The 25,769-nt window shown below is 50.8% G+C and overlaps 1 protein-coding gene across 1 annotated transcript in view; it reads right to left on the bottom strand.

Annotated features, from left to right (window-relative positions):
- CPAMD8 (C3 and PZP like alpha-2-macroglobulin domain containing 8) overlaps positions 1-25,769 on the bottom strand; it is a 120,355-nt gene that overhangs the window by 83,430 nt on the left and 11,156 nt on the right. Inside the window, 9 exon segments of the mRNA XM_007995665.3 lie at positions 2,780-2,950; positions 6,781-7,008; positions 9,916-10,024; positions 11,816-11,900; positions 13,817-13,930; positions 18,459-18,513; positions 19,273-19,290; positions 21,077-21,129; positions 21,205-21,370. Of these exon segments, the coding sequence (XP_007993856.3) occupies positions 2,780-2,950; positions 6,781-7,008; positions 9,916-10,024; positions 11,816-11,900; positions 13,817-13,930; positions 18,459-18,513; positions 19,273-19,290; positions 21,077-21,129; positions 21,205-21,370 (999 nt within the window).

The raw sequence follows: 25,769 nt of genomic DNA, 5'->3' as shown, positions 1-25,769 counted from the left end.
AATAGGGTATAAATGGGCCACACCAGAAAGGCCAGTTGTGTGATTAGATGGCTGGGCTTTGAGCCACAGGATATCAGCCCCACAAGGGAGAGGGCAGGAAACTGAGATCAGTCCCATGGCCAAATATTTAACCAATCATGCAGATGAAGTGAGTCCCCCACAAAAAACTTTGGACACCAAAGCTCAGGTGAACTTTCCTGCTTAGCAATGCTCAGCTTGTGGGGATGATATATCCTGGTTCTGTGCAGAGAAAACACAAAGTTTCCAATCTGGGAATCGCCCAGACCTCGCTCTATGCATCTCTCTCTTTGGTTGGTTGTCATTTTGCTATGGTAAAGCTGTAATTAAAAGGTGGTGGGGTAGAGGAATTTGCAGCCAGTGGGTGGGAAGCACAGGTGGCCCGGGGATCCCTGGACTTGCAGCTGGTGTCAGAATTCAGGGTAGTCTTGTAGAGAGGGCTGTACCCATCACCTGTGAAGTGTGGCCCAGCTCCGGTAGCTGGTGTCAGAAGTCACTGCAACCTCCCACCTGGTAGGGGGTGGGCAGGGCAGATCTCTGGTTCCTCAAGGAGTCTGAGAGATGCCAAGCTATGGTCATTCTCTTAAAACAGGACAGTGGGGCCAGGGGCGGTGGCTCACACCTATAATCCCAGCACTATGGGAGGCCGAGACGGGGGATCACGAGGTCAGGAGATCAAGACCATCCTGGCTAACATGGTGAAAATCATCTCTACTAAAAATACAAAAAAATTAGTTGGGCGTGGTGGCGGGCACCTCTAGTCCCAGCTACTCGGGAGGCTGAGGCAGCAGAATGGCGTGAACCCGGGAGGCGGAGCTTGCAGTGAGCCGAGATCGCGCCACTGCGCTCCAGCCTGGGCAACTGAGCGAGACTCCGCCTCAAAAAAACAAACAAACAAACAATAAAAAAAAGAAAACAAGACAGTGGGCCTGGCACAGTGGCTCACAGCTGTAATTCCAGCACTTTTGGAGGCCGAGACAGGTGGATTGCCTGAGGTCAGTAGTTCAAGATCAGCCTGACCAGCATGGTGAAACCCCATCTCTACTAGAAATACAAAAATTAGCCAGGCGTGGTGTGGGGGGCGCCTGTAATCCCAGCTACTTGGGAGGCTGAGGCAGGAGAATCACTTGAACCTGGGAGGCGGAGGTTGCAGTGAGTCAAGATTGCACCCCTGCACTCCAGCCTAGGTGATAGAGCAAGACTCTGATTTTAAAAAACAAAAAAAAACAGGCCCAGGTGACCAAACAGCTGCTGTGTGTCGAGCAGGAGATCCAACACAAGAAAGCATGAACACATCTGGCTGTGAATGTCGAGAGGCAAAGGCAGTGGCTTCAGTAGTTAAAACCTTTAGGGATATGATGCCCACAGAGGACAAAGTGACCACAGTGTCCTCAGTTCCCATCTACGTATTTACTCTCTGCAGGGCCGCCAGGTCCACTGCCAGTTCCCAAAGCCAAGTGCTGGGACATCCTCTCCAGTCCCTCCTGTTCTTCCCTCCCCTGATGATGGGACACCAAGGCCTGCTGGATCTACTTCTTCAAGAGCTCCAGTTTAGGGACCTCTCTGTCCTCATCTCCTGTCTGCCTGCCTGGGCCCTCCCTGAGCCACCCCTCACTGAAGACTCTGGAGTGATCACTGGGTATCAAAAATCAGATCAGGCCAGACATGGCGGCTCATGGCCTGTAATCCCTATGCTTTGGGAGGCTGAAATGGAAGGATGGCTTGAAGCCAGGAGTTTGAGACTAGCCTGGGCAACATAGCAAGATCCCATCTCTACAGAAAAATTTATTATTTATTGATTTATTTGTTTGTTTGTTTGTTTTTGAGATGGAGTCTCACTCTGTTGCCCAGGCTGGGGTGCAATGGCACAATCTCAGCTCACTGCAACCTCTGCCTCTCAGGTTCAAGCAATTCTCCTGCCTCAGTCTCCTGAGTGGCTGAGATTATAGGCGCCTGCCACAACACCTGGCTAATTTTTGTATTTTTAGTAGAGACGGGATTTCCCCATGTTGGCCAGGCTGGTCTCGAACTCCTGACCTCAGGTGATCCGCCCAGCTCAGCCTCTCAAAGTGCTGGGATTACAGGCATGAGCCACTGTGCCCAGCCTCTACAGAAAATTTTTAAAATTAGCTGGGTGTGGTGCTAATTACAGGCATGCACCTGTAATCTCAGGTACTTGGGAGGCTAACTCAGGAGGACTGCTTTAGCCCAGCAGTTCGAGGCTGCAGTGAGCTATGATGGTGCCACTGCACTGCAGCCTGAGCAACTGAGCGAGACCCTGTCTCTTAAAAAATAAACAAAAAATAAGATCACTCTTTCCCCTGATACTGCCTTCCACTGAGTACCCCTGTGAGGTGGCGGAAACCACCATTGGCTCTCTACCCGATCTCTTTCCAAAATGACTCAATGTGGTTGAGCGCCTGTGAGATCATATAATCACGGTCTGCCTCTGAACCTCCACCCATGCTGTTCCACCCTCCCAGAAGCAGCCTGGCTGACGTCCCCATAGTCAGGAGTCCATTTGGAGAGATCCCCTCTGACAAGACTCCTTTGCTACAACTGGTCCAGGCACCCTTATCTCTCTTTGACCTCCCACCCGATCCCAGGATGGCTGTGTTGTCCATCCCACTGTCCAGTGGAATGTGTACTGCTGTAGGGCTAGGATGGGCTCCAGGCCCACTGATCAGGTGCCTGCACCCAGCCTAGGGGAGTCCCCAAGTCCATACCTACTGAATAACAAGGGTCCATGGGACTCACCCACCTCAAGCCACACATGCTGGGCTGACGTGGGGATAGAGGGGATTTCAAACCCCACCAGTCCACCCTGGGACACAGCTTCACTGGTGTAGATGTTATCCTTCGGTGTCAGCTCTGCCTTAATCTGGACCGTCACCCCCTCAGCTGGGCTGCCATCTGGGTAGGATAGCTCCACCTAGGAAAGGTCACCCAAGACACAACAGAGTTAAGACAGCCATGCGCCCCAAACTGATCTGCAGAATCAACACAATCTCCACTGGAATCCCAGCGGGCTTCTTTGTAGAAATTGACAAACTGCTCCTGAAATTCACACGGCATCCAATGGGTCCCAAATAGCGAAAACAATTCTTAAAGGGAACAAAAAAGAAGGACTCACAGGTTCAGGTCTGGTGGCGTGTGCCTGTGGTCCCAGCTACTCAGGAGGCTTCCAAGTCAGACATGGAAGGGTGGGTGCAGTGGCTCACACCTGTAATCCCAACACTTTGGGAGGCCAAAGCAGGAGGATCACTTGAGGCCAGGAGTTCCAGACCAGCCTGGGTAACATAGTGAGACCTCACTACAAAAAACTTAAAAATTTCAGGAGTGGTGGCATGCATCTATAGTCCCAACTATTCAGGAGCCTGAGGCAGGAGGATCACTTGAGTCTAGGAGTTCAAGGCTACAGAGAGCTATGATGGTGCCACTGCACTCCAGCGTGGGTGACTAAATGAGACCCAGTCTCTTAAGAAAAAAAAAATGTTTTAAATGAAGTTGCATCCCTACCTCACACCATATACACAAATAAACTCAAATGGATCACAGACCTAAATGTAATAGCTAAAGCTATAACATTCTTAGAAGAAAACATAAGGGTAGAACTTCATGCCCTTGGATTTGGCAAAGAGGTCATGAAGCACAAATTATGTGTGCCGGCCATTAGTCTGAAGCCATATCAGGGTATGGACAGTTCAGTGTGACACTTAAACCTCACCCATTCAGACTGGATGGAGAGCCAGCTAGAATGAGGCAGACATGGATGTTTTAAAAGGAGCTTCTGAAGAACCCTAAAACAGCCCTCAGTTGTGCAGGTATTTGGTGATGGAGTGAATCAGGATTCAGCCCACCTGATCCTCATTAACCACTTCCTTCTTTTTTTTTTTTCTTTTTTGAGAGACAGAGTCTCACTCTGTTGCTCAGGCTGGAGTGAAGTGGCCCGATCATAGCTCACTGCCGCCTCTACCTCCTGGGCTCAAGCAATCCTCCTGCCTCATCCTCCTGATAGCTGGGACCACAGGTGTGCAATACTATGCCTGGCTAATTAAAAAAAAAAAAAAATTTTGTAGAGCTGAGGTCTTGCTCTATTGCTGAGGATGGTCTCAAACTCCCAGTCTCAAGCAATCCTCCCACCTTGGTCTCTCAAAGTGTGAGCCACCAACGCCTGGCCTAGTTTTATTTTTTGTAGAGACTGGATCTCACTATGTTGCCCAGGCTGGTCTCACACTTTTGGCCTCAAGTGGTCCTTTTGCCTCAGCCTCCCAAAGCACTGGAACTACAGGCATGAGCCACCATGCCCAGCCTAACCACTCCTTTCTTGAATGCAGATGGTAGATATTTTCTGTTGTATGTGAAATGCTCTTTACCAAATTTGTAGCCTTAAACCTCTTCTTCACACACATTCTGACCCTGCACAAGGTACTTTAGTTTCTACTCAAGCTGGGGCCCTCAAAGCCAGGGACACAGGAGATAGGTCTCTGTGCATGGGATAGAGGTGGTTCCAACACTGGCATGGAGAAGAAAAAGGAGGTTCCAAAGCAGAGCAAGAGGGTCAGAACTCAGTGTGAGGACAGCCAGCCAGCATCACTCATGGACAGCAAAAGGGAACTGGGTGCAGGCAGACGCAGGGCCAGGGGTGTGGCCCACTTTCCCCTTGCATGACACTGGGCTCTGTTGGCCTTGCCCCACTCCTGCTGCTGCAATTGGGGTGAGGTTACCCCAGGTTCATTTTTTTATTTTTTTGGTTTTTTTATTTGAGACAGAGTCTCACTCTGTCTCCCAGGCTGGAGTGCTGTGGTGTGATCTCAGCTCACTGCAACCTCCGCCTCCCGCATTCAAGCAATTCTCGTGCCTCAGTCTCCTGAGTCACTGGGATTATAGGTGTCCACCACCACACCTGGCTAATTTTTGTATTTTTAGTAGAGACAGTATTTCACCATGTTGGCTAGGCTAGTCTTGAACTCCCGACCTCAGGTCATCCACCCACCTGGGCCTCCCAAAGTGCTGGGATTATTGTCATGAGCCACCATGCCCAGCCCACCCCAGTTTAATAGTTAAAATAAGAATAATGACTGGGTGCAGTGGCTCACACCCACAATCCCAGCACTTTGTGGGTCTGAGATAGGAGAACTGCTTGAGCCCAGGAGTTTAAGACCAGTCTGGCCAACACAGCAAGATCCCATCTCTACAAAAAATTTAAAAATTAGCCAGGCACCGTGGCTCATACCTGCAATCTCAGCACTCTGGGAGGCTGAGGCAGGTGGATCACCTGAGGTCAGGAGTTCGAGACCAACCTGGCCAACATGGTGAAACTCCGTCTCTACTAAAAACACAAAAATTAGCGGGGTGTGGTGGGGCATGCCTGTAATCCCAGCTACTCAGGAGGCTGAGGCAGAAGAATTGCTTGAACCCAGGAGGCAGAGGTTGCAATTAGCCAAGATCGAGCCACTGCACTCCAGCCTGGGTGACAGAGCGAGACTGTCTCAAAAATAAATAAATAAAAATTTAAAAATAAAAAAAATTTGTTGGGCCTGGTGGCTCATGCCTGCAGTACCAGTTACCCAGGATGCTGAGGCAGGCAGATTGCTTGAGTCCAGGATGTCGAGGCTGCAAGGAGCTATGATCTCACCACTGCACTCCAGCCTGGGCTCTTAGAGAGCAAAACTCTGTCTCTAAGAAAAAAACATATATAAGGATCACGACATCTGGACACCTCAAAATTTACTGTGCATAAGACTTGAGTGGTGGGTGGGAGGCAGAGGCTCGTTCAAAATGTCACACAGGTCTGCACCTGTCAGTCGCAGGAACAGGAGATCTACCTCTGCAGGGCTCTCAACTTAGGTCCTCAGGGGATAAAATCAACCCAGTGAAGGGCCAGGAGTGATGGCTCACTCCTGTAACCCGAGCACTTTGGGAGGCCAAGGCTGGAGGTTCACTTGAGGCCAGGAGTTCGAGACCAGCCTGGCCAACATGGCAAAACCCCGTCTCTACTAAAAATACAAAAGTTAACTGGGCTTGATGGTAGGTGCCTGTAATCTCAGCTACTCGGGAGGCTGAGGTAGGAGAATCACTTGAACCTGGGAGACGGAGGTTGCAGTGAGCCGAGATGGAGCCACTGCACTTCAACCTGGGCGATGGAGTGTGACTGTGTCTCAAAAAAAAACAACCCATTGAAGAAACAGGACTGCCTCTACTCAAGGCCGGGCACGGTGGCTCACGCCTATAATCCCAGCACTCTGGGAGGCCGAGGTGGGTGGATCATGAGATCAGGAGATCAAGACCATCCTGGCTAACACGGTGAAACCCCGTCTCTACTAAAAAAATACAAAAAATTAGCCGGGCAAAGTGGCGGGCGCCTGTAGTCCCAGCTACTCGGGAGGCTGACGCAGGAGAATGGCATGAACCCAGGAGGCGGAGCTTGCAGTGAGCCGAGATCGTGCCACTGCACTCCAGCACTCCAGCCTGGGCGACAGAGCAAGACTCCATCTCAAAAAAATAAATAAATAAAATAAATAAGTAAATAAATAAATGGCTACTCAAATGTCTGCCCAAGTGGAATAGAGTAGATCGTCCTTTCCCATAGAGGAAAATGTCCCCTGCCCCTCACCTGGAACACCAGCCCTCACCACACTCCGCAAAGGTTGTGTCAGGGAATCCGTTTTCAGCTGAGTCACCACTGCGGAGCTAGTGGCTAGTGGTGGTGGTTTCACGGTGGTCCTGGGGCGGGATGCGGTACAGTCACCCCCAAGTTACCTTCCCCACGTAGGCCAGGCCCGGCTTGAACTGCTTCCTCGTGTCCTTGGAGTACCGGATGTCCACCAGCTGCCTCTGCACGGGGGTGGAGTCGTCGAACGCCACCTGCTGGCTCCCGTCCACACTGGTCACTGTGGCCCAGATGCTGACCCTGCCCCGGAAGTGCTCAGGGACGTCCGCTGGGATCATGTCCCTCACGCAGATGTCAAAGTCCTGGGACCCGAGGATCTGGAAGGAGGAAAAACGCAGCCCGTGCTCCCTCAGGGTTGGAGTGTCCTTGAGGGATGTCCCTGAAGCACACACCTGAGGTGCAAGACTCTTCGGCTGCTTGGAGGGCCAGGGGACACTTGGTGACATACCCAAGCTATGCCACGGGACCCGGGACCGTGCAGAGGGTCCCTCACTGGATCTGGACAACATCCCGGGGAAGATGGACGTTGGCTCCATTGGGCAGAAGAGGAAAAAGGCCAGGCACAGTGGCTCATGCCTTTAATCCCAGCACTTTGGGAGGCCATGGCAGGCAGATCACTTGAGGTCAGGAGTTTGAAATCAGTCTGGCCAACATGGCAAAACCCCATCTCTACCAAAAATTAGCTGGGTGTGGTGGCGGGCACCTGTAATCCCAGCTACTCAGGAGGCTGAGGCATGAGAATCACTTGGCAGAGGTTGAGGTGAGCCTGAATTGTGCCATTGCACTCCAGCCTGGGTTAAGAAAAAAAAAAAAGAGGAAAGAAATTCCCATGCTGACACAATCTCCCACAGCCCAGGCAACAGAGGGGGCATCTGAACCTGTTCAGCCCCACTCTGGGGCACCAGAACTCCCTCATTCAATTCCTATCTCAGGATCCCACCCTGGGACTTGGCAAATAATCCTTATTCAGAAGGAGCTGTGGAGTAAATCACTCCGGAAATGACAGAACTAAGACAAAGACTACCAGCTGGTAGCCTCCCAGGAGAATGGCTGGGATTCTCCAAGGTGCCAGTGGCAGGAATGGGAGAGATGGGGGGTTATGGTGTTCAATCCATGGAAGAGAAGCCTCAGAGAGCAGAGAGATGGGCCAGGTGTGGTGGCGCACACCTGTAATCCCAGCACTTTAGGAGGCCGGCAGGGGTAGATCACTTAAGGTCAGGAGTTCAAGACCAACCTGGCCAACATGGTGAAACCCTGTCTCTACTAAAAACACAAAAATTGTCCCAACATGGTGGTGTGTGCCTGTAATCCCAGCTACTTGGGAGGCTAAGGCAGGAGAATTGCCTGAACCAGGAGGCAAAGGCTGCAGTGATCCAAGATCGCGCCATTGCACTCCAACCTGGGAGACACAGCGAGACTCCATCTCAATAAATAAATTAAATTAAATTAAATTAAATTAAATTAAATTAAATTAAAGATATCTCAGATATAAGAGAGGGGAACCCATTGGAGCAGATGTGTCCCAGGTGGGAAAGGGACTAAGAAGGAGCTTTGGGTGGGAGGTGAGGAAGAGTCAGTGCTGAAAGGGTTAATGTCAGGGCACCTACAGAGGGATGGGAACTTCTAGGAAGGAGAGTGTCTGTTGTACAGTTGCCCACTCACAATGTAACATTATGCTGAAAGACCAAAAAAGGTTACAAAACTTTAAACATGTGGGAATGTAAAACAGTGCAGCCACATTGACCATTTGGCATTTCCTCAAAAGGTTACACGTGTTACCCTCTGACCTAGCAATTCTGCTCCTAGGAACGAACCCAAGAGAAACAGAAACGTAGGTCCACAGAAAAACTTGCACAGGGATGTTCATGGTAGCATGAGACATAATAGCCAAAAAGCAGAAACAACCCAAATGTCCACCACTGGATGAAGGGATAAACACATTGTGGTCCATCTGTACCAGGGAATATGATGCAGCCATAGAAAAGGAATGAAGTGTTGATCTTGCTACGATGTAGATGAACATCAAAAACATGATGCTGAGTGAGAAAAGCCAGACACAAAAGGACATATAGTGTATGATTCATTCACAGAAATGTCCAGAACAGGTAAATCCACAGAGACGGAAAACAGATTAGTAGTTACCAGGGACTGGAGGAGGGAAATGGGGATTCTCTACAAAAGGACATGAAGGATGTAGGGAAGGATGGTGGAACAATTCTAAAATTGGATAAGAGCATTGGTTGCATAACTTTGCAACCATATGAAGATGATCAAACTGTACACTCTACATGGATGAACTGTATGCAATGTGAATGATATCTCAATAAAATTGTTTACACTTTTATTTTATTTTAGAGATGGGATCTCACTATGTTGCCCAGGCTGGCTTCGAACTCCTGAGCTCAAGAGATCTTCCTGCCTCTGCCTTCCAAATATTAAAAGCTGGGACTCCAAGGAATAAAATTAGTGTTTATTCATGTTTTTTTGTTTGTTTGTTTTTTGAGGTGTAGTCTCGCTCTGTTGCCCAGGCTGGAGTACAGTGACATAGTCTTGGCTCACTGCAACCTCTGCCTTCAGGGTTCAAGTGATTCTCCAGCCTCAGCCTCCTGAGTATCTGGGATTACAGGCATGCACAACCATAACCAGCTAATTTTTGTGTTTTTAGTAGAAACGCAGTTTTCGCCAAGTTGGCCAGGCTGGTCTCGAACTCGTGGCCTCAAGTAATCCACCCGCCTCAGCCTCCCAAAGTGCCGAGATTACAGGCATGACCCACCACACCCGGCCAAATTGGTGGGTTTTTTTTAACTTTACATACAGTAACCTGCGAGGAAACACATCACAATATCGATAGTGGTCGTGTCCACCTATTGGAGAAGCAAGTTATCTTTATTTTCTTCCTTTTTATATTTTCTAAAGTCTCTATATTCAGCCTGCAGGAATTTTATCATCAGAAAAATCCCTGCCATATAACTGTTTCAGAAAGTAAAACAGCAGTGGCTCACACCTGTCATCCCAGCACTTTCAAGTGCAAAGGCCAGAGGATCGCTTGAGCCCAGGAGTTCAAGACCAGCCTGGGCAACATAGTGAGACCCTGTCTCTAATCAAAATTTTTTTAAAGGCAGTAAATAAAATAATAATAATAAAAGAAAGTAAAATAAAATGCGTGATCTTGGAGGTGAACCTGGGGGTTCAGTCAGGGGGTAGAAGGGGTGCCTGTTTCTCACCTTGGTTGTTCTGAGGACGGGGCGTCCCACCTCGTGGCTGTAGTACCCCACACCATTAACAGTCATGTTGATCGTTAAGGCACCAGCCACGGGTTTCCCAAAGGTATACCTGGAACAAAAGGATAAAGCATGCTCAGTTTCACAGCCAAGATGGCAGGGAGGGCCCAGCCTCAGGAAGGCCAGGTTGGCACAGTGTGGCCACTAGTACAGTGACAAATGCAGCTCCCTTCCCACCCTGCATCCAGTCCTGACAGCTCCCCCTGCAGCCTGGAGTCGGGGCAGAAGATGCCAAGGCTCTCTGATCCTCTGCACCAAGCCTCCAGGTGGACAGAAAAAGAGACCGAGGGTCAGAGAGGAACTCTGGAACTGAGAAGGCTAGGTTGGTGCTCCTCTGGAGCAGAGTAGTGCAGAGGCATGAGCAACTGTGGGCCCCTGAGGGGCACCTGAGCCTAAGCACCCTATTAAGCTCAACCTTGAACCAGGGACTGGACTTCTCTGAGCCTCAGTTTCCTCACCCAGAGAATGGGAATCAAACTACCTTCGCAGGGGTGATAGTGAAACTTTAAATGTCTGTATGTCACTCCTGATGCAGAGGGAATGCTGGTGCACGGGGAACAGGAGCAAAATGAGAGAGTGCAGGCCGGGCATGGTGGCTCATGCCTGTAATCCCAGCACTTTGGGAGGCCCAGGTGGACAGACCACTTGAGGTCAGGAGTTCGAGACCAGCCTGGCCAACATGGTGAAACCCCGTCTCTACTAAAAATACAAAAATTAGCTGGGTGTGGTACCACATGCTTGTGATCCCAGTTACTCGGGAGGCTGAGACAGGAGAATCGATTGAGCCCGGGAGGCAGAGGTTGTAGTGAGCTGAGACTGTGCCACTGCACTCCAGCCTGGGCGACAGAGCAAGACTCCGTCTGAAAAAAAAAAAACAACAAGGATCAACCCCTCTCGGGTCAGCACGCTGGCTGCGGGTGCTGTTTGTGCCAGGGAGGCCTACAGAGGGCAGGGAGCAGCGTTGGGGGAGGGGGGGAACATGGTGGGGTTGGGAGGGGACGCCCTGGGGAAGGGAGGTGCTAGTGCAGGAGAGGCACACCCTGGGGGTAGGGCATTCCTTGGGGAGGGGAGACCCTTGGGGAGGGAAGATTTTAGAGGGGAAGGGCAGGACTTGAGTAAGGAACACACAGTGGGAGAGGGGCATGCTTTGAAGAGACAGGGGTGTGCTCATAAGGGTGGGGACACCAGCATGCGAACGAAGACAGGCAGTGGGTACAGCGCAAGAGGTTCATGTGGCAGCGAGACACCAAGTACAAAGGAGGGAGGGAGCGGGGCACAGGGCACCCTTGGGGGAGCAGGGAGGCCATGGTAGAAGTGTCTGCCTGTAGGAGGAGGGAGAAACCCGGTTGTGGGGGGAGAGGGAAGGGGAGGGCAGAGGAGGGGCCCAGGGGAGAGGAAGATGCTCTAGGGAGAGGGGTACACTGCAGGGAGGGGGCGCCCCCAGGGGAGGGGCACGGGAAAGGGTGATGCTCTAGGGGGTGGGCACATCCTGGGGAGGGGGCACCCACAGGGGAGGAGCCCAGCGGGGAAGGAGATACTTTAGGGGGAGGGGGACACCCCGGGGAGGGGACGCCCACAGGGGAGGAGCCTGGGGGAGGAGGGAGATACTCTAAGGGGAGGGGCACATCCTAAGGAGGGAGCACCCACAGGGGAGAGTCACAGGAAAGGGAGATGCTAGTGGGAGGGGCACATCCCAGGGAGGAGAGAACCAGGAAGGGAGGGGGCACACCTATGTGGGAGGGAGGGAGGCAGCAGAGGAGGAGAACGACCTTGAGGGAGTGGCGTGATGGTTGGGGAAGGGGAAGGGCCCCCGCAGTGCGCCCCAGGGGCCCCTCTTTCTCACCTGGCTCGCACAGTGCCTGTCTCACAGGCGTCCAGGTCTCGGATATACCGGGGCGGGTCAATCAGGAGCTCGAACTTGGGCAACACTGAAGAAAGAAAGCAGAGAGGAGGGGCTGGCTTCTGTCCCTAAGGTGGCCTCAGGGGCCCTGACACCCATGCAAGGCGTCTGCAGGACCACAGCGGCTGCATCTATTTCTCACATTTGGGGGACCAGGACCCCATTTTCCTCAGGGGCCTCCTCCTGTCACTTTCAGACCACGTGCTTAGAGTGTAGTGGATTCCAGCCTATCCCAGGGTGGACACGAGGCCAGGAGGCTCCTCCCAGCCCCTGTGACCCTGGGAGCCAACAAGGGGCATCCCCGGGGTGACTGCAGCGGAGAACTGACTTCTCCAATTGCTTCTGGACTCAGCCTTGGGAGTGTCAAGCCATTTTGTCACCAGGGGCCGAGGTGACACACTGAAGCAGCCAGAAAACCAGAAAGAATCGGGTCCTGAGAGAACTCTTGTAGGAGCCAAAGAATCCCTTTTATTTTATTTTATTTTTTTTGAGACAGAGTGTCGCTGTGTCTCCCAGATTGGTGTGCAGTGGCACGATCTTGGCTCACTGCAACTTCCTCCTCCTCCTGGTTCAAGCAGTTCTCCTGCCTCAACCTCCCAAGTAGCTGGGATTACAGGCACAAGCCACCACGCCTGGCTAATTTTTGTATTTTTAGTAGAGACGGGGTTTCACCATGTTGGCCAGGCTGGTCTTGAATTCCTGACCTCTAGTGATCCACCTACCTCGGCCTCCCAAAATGCTGGGATTACAGACATTAGCTGCCGTGCCCGGCCATCTTTTTTTTCTGAGACGGGGTTTCACTTTGTCACCCAAACTGGAGTGCAGTGGTGCAATCACAGTTCACGGCAGCCTTGATCTCCCAGGCTGAAGCGATCCTCCCGCCTCAGCTTCCCCAGTAGCAGGGACTACAGGCAGGTGTCACCACATCCAGATAATTGTTTTAAAGTTTTGTACAGACAGGGATTGTGTTGTCCAGGCTGGTCTCAAGCTCCTGGCCTCAAGCGATCCTCCCACCTCGGCCTCCCAAAGTGGTGGGATTACATGTGTGAGCCACCACCATGCCTGGCCTACAATACTTTTTTCCTATAAAAGGCAAGAGTGCACTTTGGGAGGCTGAGGCGGAAGGATTGCTTGAGGCCAGGAGTTCGAGACTAGCCTGGCCAATACGGCGAAACCCTGTCTCTACTAATACAAAAATTAATCGGGTGTGGTGGCTCACACTTGTTGTCCTAGCAACTCAGGAGGCTGAGGAGGGAGGATCACTTGAACTTGGGAAGTTAAGGCTTCAGTGAGCCAGGATCACACCACTGCACTGCACTCCAGCCTGGGTGATGGGCGTGAAACCCTGCCTCAAAAAAAAAAGAAAAAAGCAAGAGTGTAAGAGCATCCCCTGAAACTATACCCAATCATCACGAGCCCTCAGTGAAAGAGGACTCATGTCATCCTCCACTTCTTCACTGCCATTTTCACCAGTTCCCTCCCTCCCTCTCCTTCCTTCCTCCCCCTCCTTCCTTCCTTCCTTCCTTCCTTCCTTCCTTCCTTCCTTCCTTCCTTCCTTCCTTTCTCTTTCTCTCTTTCTCCTTTCTTTCTTTTGAGATAGAATCTCACTCTGTCACCCAGGCTGGAGCGAAGTGGTGTGATCTTGGCTCACTGCAACCTCTGGCTCCTGGGTTCAAGTGATTCTCCTGCCTCAGCCTCCCAACTAGCTGGGATTACAGGCACATGCCACCACACCCAGCTAATTTTTGTATTTTTAGTAACGACATGAGGTATTACCATGTTGGCCAGGCTGGTCTTGAACTCCTGACCTCAAGTGATCCGCCCACCTGGGCCTCCGAAAGGGCTGGGATTACAGGCGAGATACCCTGCATCCAGCCTTCTTCACCAGTTTCTAAGGTTTCTTCCAGATCTGAAATCCCAAGACCCTGAGATTCTCCAACTTACCATACTTCTGAACTTCAAAAGACTTGTTGTACGCGTGGCCTTGCATTTCAACAAAAATGAACCATTCTCCCAACACAGGCTGGTCGGACAAGGGGAAGCTCACGTTGGTGATGCCTGTGTGAAGAGAGACACCCCTTTGTGCCTGGGCAAGGGCATTTTCAGAGAACCATGGGCACGGGGAGGTATGGGAAGAGGGAGCCAGGACCCTGCTCCTTCTCCTTCCCTGGGCAGCCCCCCAGGAGAACTGGAGACCACAGAGAAGCTGGCGGGGTCTGTGCAGAGCAGGACCCTGCAGGAACCCGCCAGCAGAGCAGATCTGAGACCCTGGCGGGCTTCAAAGGGATGCAAGAAGAGACGAGACCTGGGGTTCCTGGGACAGCCTTGCAGCCAGGACCAGGGGCAGGCAGTGAGCTGGACAAACGAGGGAAATGAGCCAGCCCGGCTCATCCACTCCATCCCCCCCAACCCGAGTCATTTCCAGCCTGGGCGCTACTGACACCTGGGGTCGCATGGCTCTCTGGGGTGGAGGCGTCCTGTGCACTGTAGGATACTGAGTAGCATCCCTGGCCTCCACCAACCAGATGCCAGTAGTACCAATGCCCCCCACAATCTAACGACCTAAAAAAGTCCCCCAGACATTGCCAATATCGCCTCTAGGGGGCAAAATCACCCCTGGGTGGAAATCCCATATATATACACACATACACACATATATATACACACATACATATATACACACACACACACAACACATATATAATATATATACTATGTTATATATTATATATTATGTTATATAATATATAATATATGATAATATATAATATATGATATATATTGTTATATATTACATAATATATTATGTTATATAATATATAATATATAATGTTATGTAATATATAATATATGTTATATATGATATATATGTTATGTTATAGAATATATAATATATATTATATTTTCCTATATTATATATTATGTTACATAATATGTTCTATAATATATTATATGTTATATAATGTATATTACTATATGTTATATATAATATACATTATATGTGTTATATATCTGTAGAGAGAGAGAGAGAGACAGAGAGAGAAACAGACAAGACAGACAGGGTCTCCTGCCAGGACAGGGTTTCTCAGCCCCAGCACTACTGACATTTAGGGCCAGATCATTCCTTGTGGTGCGGGGGCGTCCTGTGCACTGAGGGGTGCTAAGCATCATCCCTGGCCTCCACTCACCAGATGCCCGTTGCACCTCTTGTCTTCCACAAAAGTCTTGACAAGGCAAAATGTCCCCAGACATTGTCATGGTCCCCTGGGGGCAGAATCTCCCACCCGACCCCCCACCTCTCTGTGAGAACCACCCCCCTAACTGAACTACAGCACACACACACTTTAGCACAGAGCACTCTCTCCCCCAAACATCCGCCCAGAAACACCATCAGCCGCTGACATGGGAGCTGGCATTTGCTTTGCACCTGTGCCTCTGAGCCCCGTCCACAGCTCTGTTTTCAGTGGGAGCCATGGAGGAGTCGGAAAGGGCACATTGACACTAGGCAGTGCCAGGGGATCTTCCACTCCTGAGTGTGACACGCTCCACGCGTCCCCAGTGATCATAGGGGGAGGGCCATACAGGGAGGCCGGGGAGAGTGGTTCCCCTGGGTCTCACGACAGAACCCAAAACCCACAGCAGCGCCCACGGCTTCTCCCAATCACACTGGAGTCGGAAGATGTGACGGCTAAAACGGCTTTTTCCTCTGCATATTCAGACAAAGTGGGCCTTTGATGGTTAGAGGACATTCGGGGATGTGTGTCCTGAGCACGTGTTTTGTAAGGGGTCTGTGGCCAACTTTGCCAAATGCTCGCTGAGAGAGGGGCACTGTCACCCTGGTTGAGAATCATGGGTCTACACACATCCCAAAGAATTTTTTTTATTTTTTTATTTCTTTGAGACAGAGTCTTGCTCTTTTGCCCAGGCTGGAGTGCAGTGGCATGATCTCAGCTCATGCCCGGGTTCAAGCGATTCTTGTGCCCCAGCCTCCTGAATAGCTGGGACTACAGGCACCTGCCACCGCACTCGGCTAATTTTGTATTTTTAGTAGAGACGGGGGTTTCCCCATGTTGGCCACGCTGGTCTTGAACTCCTGACCTCAGGTGATCCACTCGCCTCAGCCTCCCAAATTGCTGGGATTACAGGTGTGAGCCACCAAGCTAGGCCCCAAATGGTTTTTTTAAACGGGAGGTTGACCTCTCCCCCAACTCTGTGCTCTTAAGATCAAGTCAGCCTAGGCAACATCTTGAGACCCCGTCTCTACCAAAAATTTTAAAAATTAGCTGGGCTTGGTGGCATGTGCCTGTGGTCCCAGCTACTTGGGAGGCTGAGGTGGGAGGATTGCTTGAACCCAAGAGGTAGAGGCTGCAGTGAGCTATGATCACGCCACTGCACTCCAGCCTAGGTGACAAAATGAGAGAGAAATTGCCTCTTTAAAAAAAAAAAAAAAAAAGTTTTTAGAAAAAAGATCAAGTCCATTCTCTTCCCTGATTCTTGCCAGCGTCACCCCTGCTCTCAGCGCTCGACACCTCTGTCCTGTCCACTGTCTCCAACCTCACTCCCCTAGACATCCACAGCCCTTCCCATACATTGGATCCCTGCCTGGGACATGCTTCCTGGCCCCCTTTCTTTGCCTGGCTGTCCCCCATTCCTTCTTTGTTGCTGAAAAGGATCCTCCTCCAGGCAGCCTTCCAGGATTGTCTCTGCCACCCCAGGATGGGATACAGCCCTGTTTGCCCTCTCTGAGTTTTGAACTTCTCCTTCCTAGCACTCATCACAACTAACATTATCCAGGCTGTTTAGTTCATGTTTGCTTCCCCCACTGGGCTGAAAGCTCACCCCATGGCAGTATCTATGTGGTACCCAACAAATATCTGCCATACAGAGAGAGCAATCGAGCGAACGAGAGGGAGTAAAGAAGGCAGACAGGGAAGATGGAACAGAAGAAAAGAGGCTGAGGCCAGGCACGGTGGCTCACGCCTATAATCCCAGCACTTTGGGAGGCCAAGGTGGGCAGATCACCTGAGTTTGGGAGTCCAAGACCAACCTGGCCAACATGGTGAAACCCTGTGTCTACTAAAGATACAAAAATTAGCCAGGCCTAGTGGCACGTGCCTGTAATCCCAGCTACTTGGGAGGCCGAGGCAGGAGAATGGCTTGAACCCGGGAGGCAGAGATTGCAGTGAGCCGAGATCGCGCCACTGCACTCCAGTCTGGGTGACAAGAGCAAGACTCTGTCTAAAAAAAAAAGAAGAAAAAAAGAAAAGGAGAAGGAGGGAGAAGAAGAAAGAAGAAGGAAGAAGGAGGAGGAGGAGGGGGAGGAGGAAAGAAGAAGAAGGAAGAAGAAGGGGGAGGAGGAGGAGGAAGAAGAAGAGGAAGAAGAAGAGGAAGAAGAAGAGGAGGAGGAGGAGAAGGAGGAAGACGAGGAGAAGGAGAAGGAGGAGGAGAAGGAGGAGGAGGAGGAGGAGGAGAAAGAGAGGAAAAAGAACAAAGAAGAAGAAGGAAGATGAAGAAGAAGAAAAGAGGCTGAGACCCAAAGAAGAAAGAAGAAGAAGGAGGAGGAGGAGGAGAAGAAGAAGAAGAGAAGGAAGAGGAAAAAGAAGAAAGAAGAAGAAGGAAGATGAAGAAAAGAGGCTGAGACCCAAGACAGGAGACAAAAGGAGGAAGGCTCACCAAGAGACCTCCGTGGTCCTGGCTGTGGTTCTACTGTTACCCTATTTCTGGACAGCCCAGGTGTGTGCATGGCCATCCCCAGACTCCCCACATCCTACCTATCCCCTGCCCTCTCCTGGGGCATCGCACCCCTCACAGCCAAAGCAAAGTGGGGTATGTCAATTACACAGTCCTCCTAGTCATAGGAAAAGAAAAAAAAAGCAAAGTCCCTTCTGACTTCTAGCTGGAAAAAAAATGTCTCATGTAATGGGATTGACAAAATCTGCAACCCACAGCAGGAAGAAGGTGGGAGCAGGCCGGGTGCAGTGGCTCACGCCTGTAATCCCAACACTTTGGGAGGACAAGGCAGGTGGATCACCTGAGGTCCGGAGTTTGAGACCAACCTGGCCAACATGGTGAAACCCCGTCTCTACTAAAAATACAAAAATTAGCCGGGCATGGTGCCGTGCACCTGTAATCCCAGCTACTCGGGAGGCTGAGGCAGGAGAAGCACTTGAACCTGGGAGGCAGAGGTTGCAGTGAGCCGAGATTGCGCCACTGCACTCCAGCCTGGGTGACAGAGAGAGACTCTGTCTCAAAAAATAAAAAACAAGGTGAGAGCAGGTGCCCCAGTATTCCAGAAAGGTCTTGAGTTCTGAGCCGGAGCCCCGCCTGAGTCCTGGGCACAGAGAAACATGGGCAGAGGGTCCAAATCCACAGGGTAGGCGCTGTGGGCCAGGCTGAGGCTCCTAGATCCAAACCCATGGCATCATCACCTCCCAGGTGGGTACCTGCCCTCCACTCCTCCTTGGTCCTCTCCAGCTGGGGCAGCAGTGCGGGTACGTTAGGGAGGGGGCCCCGGACAGAGCATATTCTGTTTTCCCGGAAGGTTTATCACATCTGCAGGCCTCAAGCTGCAGAGGAAGAAACTTACCGCAGCAGAACGGCTTCAAGTGTCTCCACTCTATCATCCGAGAGCCTCGGGGGTCCTGTTGGTGGTGGAGAGAGGCAGACACATGGAGTGAACTCGGGCTAGCCCAGCGTGTGCCCAGTGTAAGGATTTTCCCAGTCCTCTCTCGGGCATGTCAACCATGCAGCAAAGGTTCCAAGATTAATCATTAACCCCAGGGCAAAAAAGTAAAAAGCTCTGGATAGAGAAAGATTTGAAAAGCAGAAGCGGACGGGCTGGGCCTGCTTCCTCATTTAGGGAGCTGTATACAAACAAACCTAGAAATGGACGTGGCTGGGGGTGGTGGCTCACACCTGTAATCCCAGCACTTTGGGAGGCCGAGGCGGGTGGATCTCCTGAGGTCAGGAGTTTGAGATCAGCCGGGCCAACATGGTGAAACCCCCATTTCTACCAAAAAAGACACACACAAAAAAAATTAGCTGGGCATGGTGCCACATGCCTATAGTCCCAGCTACTCGGGAGGCTGAGGCAGGAGAATCGCTTGAACCCAGGAGGCAGAGGTTGCAGTGAGCCAAGATCGGCACCACTGCAATCCAGCCTGGGTAACAGAGTGAGACTCTGTCTCAAAAAAACAAACAATAAAAGGAAACGGACAGACATACACTCAGCCCATCCCAGGATGGACCAGGGACCAGGATAGAAGAGGCTGGGTCCCAGCCTTGTAAGGCACAGTGGCTCAACCCAGAAGGCAGACAGTGAGCGAAGACACACCAGATCTTGCAGAAGGTGGGCTACCCGGGTCCCAAGTCCAAGCTGAGGAGGGACAGAGGCCACTCACCTGGATGTAGGCTTCCAGCTGTAATGAAGACACAGATGCAGTGAGCATATCTTTCAGCAAACCCCAAACCCTTCCAACACGCTCATGCATCATTGATGCATGGCCTCGGTCCCCAGGACAAGCAGTCGCTGTTATGGGTTAAACAGTGTCCCCCTAAATTACATCCATTAAATCCTAACCCCAAGTAGGGTCTTTAGAAAAGGACCCTCAAAAGGGAAACCCAGGCAGGCACTGCTTGAACCACTGGACCCTGTTAATGTCCCCAGCAACACGACAAACCCATGCCGGGTGCCTCCCGATACAAGGCACCGGGGAGGATCCAGTATCGCTTCTGCGGATCCTGCCCGAGATTCGCAACTTGAACTTGGTCACAAGAAACCAGAAGACCATCCTACTAAGGGACGTTCTGCAAAACAACTGCCTGGACTTGCCAAAAATGTCAATGTCATGAAAGACACAGAAAGGCAGTGAGGAACTAATTCAAATTAAAGGAGACCAAGAGACATGATGAAAAAATAACCCAGGATCAGATCCTGGACCAGCAAAGAAACATGCTATAAAGGTTACTATTGGAACAACATAGATTTTATATTAGATATTATTATTGTGTCAATGTCAAAATTATTTTCCACTTTCTTTTTTCTTTTTGGTTTTTTGGGTTTTTTTAGAGACAGAGTTGTGCTTTGCTGCCTGGACTGGAGTTCAAGTGGTACAATCACAGTTCATTGCAGCCTCAAACTCCTGGGCTCAAGAGATCCTCCTGACTCAGCCTCCCAAGCAGCTGGGACTACTGGCGCATGCCACCATGCTCGGCTAATTTTTATTATTTTAATTTTTTGTCAAGATATTTTTGCTATGTTGCCCAGAATGGTCTCGGCCTCAAAATTTTTAAATGTGATGATCCTCCTTGAGTTATATAAGAGAACATCCCTGCTCTTAAAGGATACAGGCCAAGTGTTCAGAGACAGAGAGGCACAATATCTGTAAGTTACTCTCAAATGATTTATCATTAAAATAATTTTGTAAGTATATATACGTATACAGACAGAGAGAGAGCGCTAGGCAGAAAGCACATAAATGTGGCCAGGCATGGTGGCTCACACCTGTAATCCCAGCACTTTAGGAGGCTGAGGCGGGTGGATCACCTGAGGTCAGGAGTTTGAAACCAGCCTGGCCAATATGGTGAAGCCCTATCTCTACTAAAAATACAAAAATCAGCCTGGCGTGGTGGCACACGCCTGGGGTGGCACACTTAGCTACTCAGGAGGCTGAGGCAGAAGAATTGCTTGCACCCCGGAGGCAGAGGTTGCAGTGAGCCAAGATCACTCCACTACACTCCAACTTTGGCAACAGAGCGAGACTCTCTCTCAAAAAAAAAGGAAAAAAAAATTAGCCAGGCGTGGTGGTGGGTGCCTATAATCTGGGTTACTCGGGAGGCTGAGGCAAGAGAATCACCTGAACCCAGGAGGCAGAGGTTGTAGTGAGCCAAGATCGCACCACTGTACTCCAGCCTGAGCAATAAAGCAAGAGACTCAGTCTTGGGAAAAAAAAATTTTTTTAAGCCACAGTGCAGGGCTACCTAAAGCCCTCAAAGCATTCCTTGTTGAGGAGCAGTGGGCCAGGCACGCCCACCAGCCTTCCTCTGTCACCAAGAACTCCCTGGGGTTCTCCAGGGGGCATGGAACTGTGAAAGAAAATAGAAAAGAGAAAGTCTGGAGAGAAAGACCAGTTTCCAATGGTGGCCCTGGCCAGGCGGTCCCAAGTGGGTATGCTCCGGGCCCACGGTTTTAGAAGCTGATCTCACCTTCTCGTTGACAGGCCTCAGATCTGGGGAGACGGTGAAGATGCTTACGAGCACTAGAAGAAAGAAGAGAGGCATGTGACGCCTCCAGACCGCGGCTGGCCCTCCCTGCATCCGTGCCAGCCACCCACCTCGGTGCTGGGGTCTGTACACAGGCTTGTCCGTCTGGATGAACACGGAAGCACCCCGGCCGTCCACGGTCACCGAGGTCTGGTTGTGAAAGAGGGGCTCCTCCTCCGCCTGCCGGCCGCGGCCCCACACCTTCAGAAGCGCCTGGCCCCGGAGGCCCGTGGGCACCTACAGGCAGAGGAAGGAGCTTTGGGACGAGAATGTCACCCTGGAATGGGCTGAGATACTGGGAAAGGAGTTTGGAGTCTAGAATGGAGAACTCACCCCAGGAGTGACTGTGACCCAGGGGGGACACTTGGCAGTTTCTGGAGATGTTTTGGGGTGTCATAGCTTTGGGGGTGGGGATTGCTACTGTCATTTGAGAGGGGAATAGAGAGGCTGCTCAACATCTTACAGAGCGCAGGACACCCCCGCCCTCGGCAAACTGCCCCAAATATCTTTTTTATTTATTTATTTTTTTTAGACAAGGTCTCACTCTGTCGCCCAGGCTGGAGTGTAGTGGCGCTATCTCAGCTCATTGCAACCTCTGCCTCCCAGGCTGTGTTTCTCCCACGTTGGCCTCTTGAGTAGCTGGGATTACAGGTGTGCGTCACCATGCCTGGCTAATTTTCGTATTTTTTGTAGAGGCAGGTGTTGTCCAGGCTGGTCTTGAACTCCTGGGCTCAAGCGATCCACCTGCCTTGGCCTCCTAAAGTGCTGGGATTATAGGCGTGAGCCACTGCACCCGATCATATCTTTTTTTTTTTTTTTTGGAGACAGGGTTTATCTCTGTCACCCAGGCTGGAGTGCAGTGGTACAATTATGGCTCACTGCAGCCTTGGCCTCCTGGGCGCAAGCAATCCTCCCATCTCAGCCTCCTGAAGAGCTGGGACTACAGGCATGCACCACCAAGCCAGGCTTATTTTGTTTATTTTTTGTAGAGACAAGGTCTCACTCTGCTGCCCAGGCTGGTCTCGAACTCCTGGGCTCAAGCGATCCTCCCACTTCAGCCTCAGATTACAGGCATGAACCACGGTGCCAAGCCTGCCCCAGCTATCAGCCATGCTGAGACTGAGAAACGCTGGTCTAGTTAAGGAGCCTTCTCTTCTGACTCAACAGAGTTGCCAAGCTGTTTTCGCTCATCACCACTGCAGAGTTAGAACTGTCTCCCCTCTTGCCAAGTGAATTCACAGCCTGTGAGCAGTGGAAGGAGACCTTGATCCCTTGATATATATATATGCACATGTCCAGATATATCTATCATGTGTATGTGTCCGTGTTTGCCTCACTCTAAAATCACAGCACAGGCCGGGCGCAATGGCTCACACCTGTAATCTCAGCAATTTGGGAGAATAGAGTGGGCGGATCACCTGAGGTCAGGAGTTCAAGACCAGCCTGACCAACACAGTGACACCCCATCGCTACTAAATATACAAAAAATGAGCCAGGCATGGTGACATGTGCCTATAATCCCATCTACTTGGGAGGCTGAGGCAGCAGAATGGCTTGAACTCAGGAGGCGGAGGTTGCAATGAGCTGAGATCTCACCATTGCACTCCAGCCTGGGCAACAAGAGTGAAACTCCGTCTCCAAAAAAAAAAAAATCAACAAATAATACAAATAAAATCACAGCACAAGCCAGGCATGACGGCTCACACCTGTAATCCCAGCACTTCGGGAGGCCGAGGCGGGCGGATGGCTTGAGGCCAGAAGTTCAAGACCAGCCCAGCCAACGTGGTGAAACCCCGTCTCTGTAAAAAAATTTTTAAAAATACCCAGGCATGTGGCAGGCGCCTGTAGTTCCAGCTACTCTGGAGGCTGAGGCACACAAATCGCTTGAACCTGGGAGGCAGAGGTTGCAGTGAGCTGAGATCACACCGCTGAACTGCAGCCTGGGTGACAGAGCGAGACTCTGCCTCAAAACATAAAATAAAATGAAATAAAATAAAATCATAAGGTCGGGCGCGGTGGCTCACGCCTGTAATCCCAGCACTTTGGGAGGCCGAGGCGGGCGGATCACAAGGTCAGGAGATCGAGACCATCCTGGCTAACACGGTGAAACCCCGTCTCTACTAAAAAAAAATAGAAAAAAATTAGCCGGGCGCAGTGGCGGGCGCCTGTAGTCCCAGCTACTGGGGAGGCTGAGGTAGGAGAATGGCGTGAACCCAGGAGGCGGAGCTTGCAGTGAGCTGAGATCCGGCCACTGCACTCCAGCCTGGGCGACAGAGCGAGACTCCGTCTCAAAAAAATAAATAAATAAATAAAAATAAATAAATAAATAAAATCATAAAATAAAATAAAAATCACAACACATATACAGTGCATGACTCCATTGATCTGAATTGTCTAGAAAAGGCAATCCACAGAGACAGGAATCAGACTGGTGGGTGCCAGGGGCTAGGAGAAGGGAGTGGGGAGTGACTGCTGATGGGGACACGGTCTCCTCTGGGGGGGATGAAAATCTTCTGGAACTAGATGTGGGGGGGAGTTGCACAACCCTGTGAATGTACTAAATGCCACTGAATTATACGTTTTAGAATGGTTAGATGGCTTTTTTGTTGGTTTAGTTTGTTTTTTTGCCACACAGATGGGACCAAAAAAACAAAAAACACTTCAGTCTTCAGAATGGAGCTTACACTACACAATTCCTTCCTTCCTTCCTTCCCTACACATTCCCTCCCTCCCTCCTTTCCTTCCTTCCCTACACATTCCCTCCCTCCCTCCCTTCCTTCCTTCTTTCCTTCCTTCCTTCCATCCTTCCTACACTACACATTCCTTCCCTCCCTCCCTTCCTTCCTTCTTTCCTTCCTTCCTTCCATCCTTCCTACACTACACATTCCTTCCCTCCCTCCCTTCCTTCCTTCTTTCCTTCCTTCCTTCCTTCCTTCCCTACACATTCCCTCCCTCCCTCCCTTCCCTACACATTCCCTCCCTGCCTCCCTCCCTTCCTTCCTTCACTATACATTCCCTCCCTCCCTCCCTCCCTTCACTACAGATTCCCTCCCTCCCTCCCTCCCTCCCTCCCTTCTTTCCTTCCTTCCTTCCTTCCTTCCATCCTACCTACACTACACATTCCTTCCCTCCCTCCCTTCCTTCCTTCTTTCCTTCCTTCTTTCTCTTTCTTTTGTTCTTAGAGACAATATCTTGCTCTGTCATCAGACTGGAGTCCAGTGATGCGATCAGAGCTCACTACAGCTTCAAACTCCTGGGTTCAAGCAAACCTCCTGCCTCAGCCTACTGAGAAGCCAGGACTGAAGACGTGCACCACCATGCCCAGCTAATTTATTTTATTTTATTTTTTGGTAGAGATGGGGTCTCGCTATGTTGCCCAGGCTAGGCTCAAACTCCTGGGCTCATGTGATCCTCCTGACTCGGCCTCCCAAAGTGCTGGGATTACAGGCGTGAGCCATCGCACTTAGCCGTCCTCTTATTTTTTTTTAAGCAGATGGGCAGAACGCCCTGGCATGTGAGTCATGCACTATAAAAGCTCCTTTCATGCTTAAAACAAACAAAAGTAATGCCTCTTGTATTAGTCCGTTTTCACAATGGTGATAAAGACATACCCGAGACTGGGTAATTTATATAGAAAAAGAGGTTTAATGGACTCACAGTTTCACGTGGCTGGGGAGGTCTCACAATCATGGTGGGAGGTGAAAGGCACGTTTTACATAGTGGCAGGCAAGAGAGAATGAGAACCAAGAAAAAAGGGATTTTCCCTTATAAAACCATCAGATCTTGTGAGACGTATTCACTACCATGAGAACAGTAGGGGGGAAATCGCCCCCAAGATTCAATTATCTCCCTCTGGGTCCCTCCCACAACCTGTGAAAATTATGGGAGCTACAATTCAAGGTGAGATTTAGGTGGGGACACAGCCAAACCATATTACCTCCCTCTATGTGACTGGCATTTGATGATAGCTACCCTCTTGGCCATCCCTGGGCACCCAGCAGGTGGGCATTACCTCCCAGCAGATCACCTGGGGAGCTATGTGCACCCCCTGTTCCTAAAGCCACCCAAATGGCTGGGCACAGTGGCTCACGCCTGTCATCCCAGCACTTTGGGAGGCTGAGACAGGCAGATCACCTGAAGTCAGGAGTTTGAGACCAGCCTGGCCAACACGGCGAAGCCCCGTCTCTACTGAAAATACAAAAATTAGCTAGGTGTGGTGGTGGGTGCCTGTAATCCCACAACTCAGAGAGGCTGAGGCAGCAGAATTGCTTGAACCCAGGAGGTGGAGGTTGCAGTGAGCCGAGATGGTACAGCTGCACTCCAGCCTAGGTGACAGAGCGAGACTCCATCTCAAAAAATAAAAAATAATTTAACAATAAAACCATCCAACTGTGGCGTGTTCTTCTGAGGACCGCTATGTCAGCATCTACTCACGTGGTCCCTCAAGGGGTAGATGGACCCTAGTGACCATCACGGGGAAACAATCTACTGGATTATCTGACTGATCGTCACAGTTCTGCACTGTCATGACCATTGCGTGGGTGAGGTCGGGGTGCACTAGGACCCCTGCTCTCTGCAGCCACACAGGGTCTGTCTCAGCCCGCTCTCCAGCCACCCACCTCCTGTCTGCTCTCAG

This window comes from Chlorocebus sabaeus, chromosome 6, assembly GCF_047675955.1.
Source record: "Chlorocebus sabaeus isolate Y175 chromosome 6, mChlSab1.0.hap1, whole genome shotgun sequence".
Classification (NCBI taxonomy): domain Eukaryota; kingdom Metazoa; phylum Chordata; class Mammalia; order Primates; family Cercopithecidae; genus Chlorocebus; species Chlorocebus sabaeus.
Note: the sequence above shows the minus strand (reverse complement) of the source record. Positions and strands in the feature narration are given on the sequence as shown.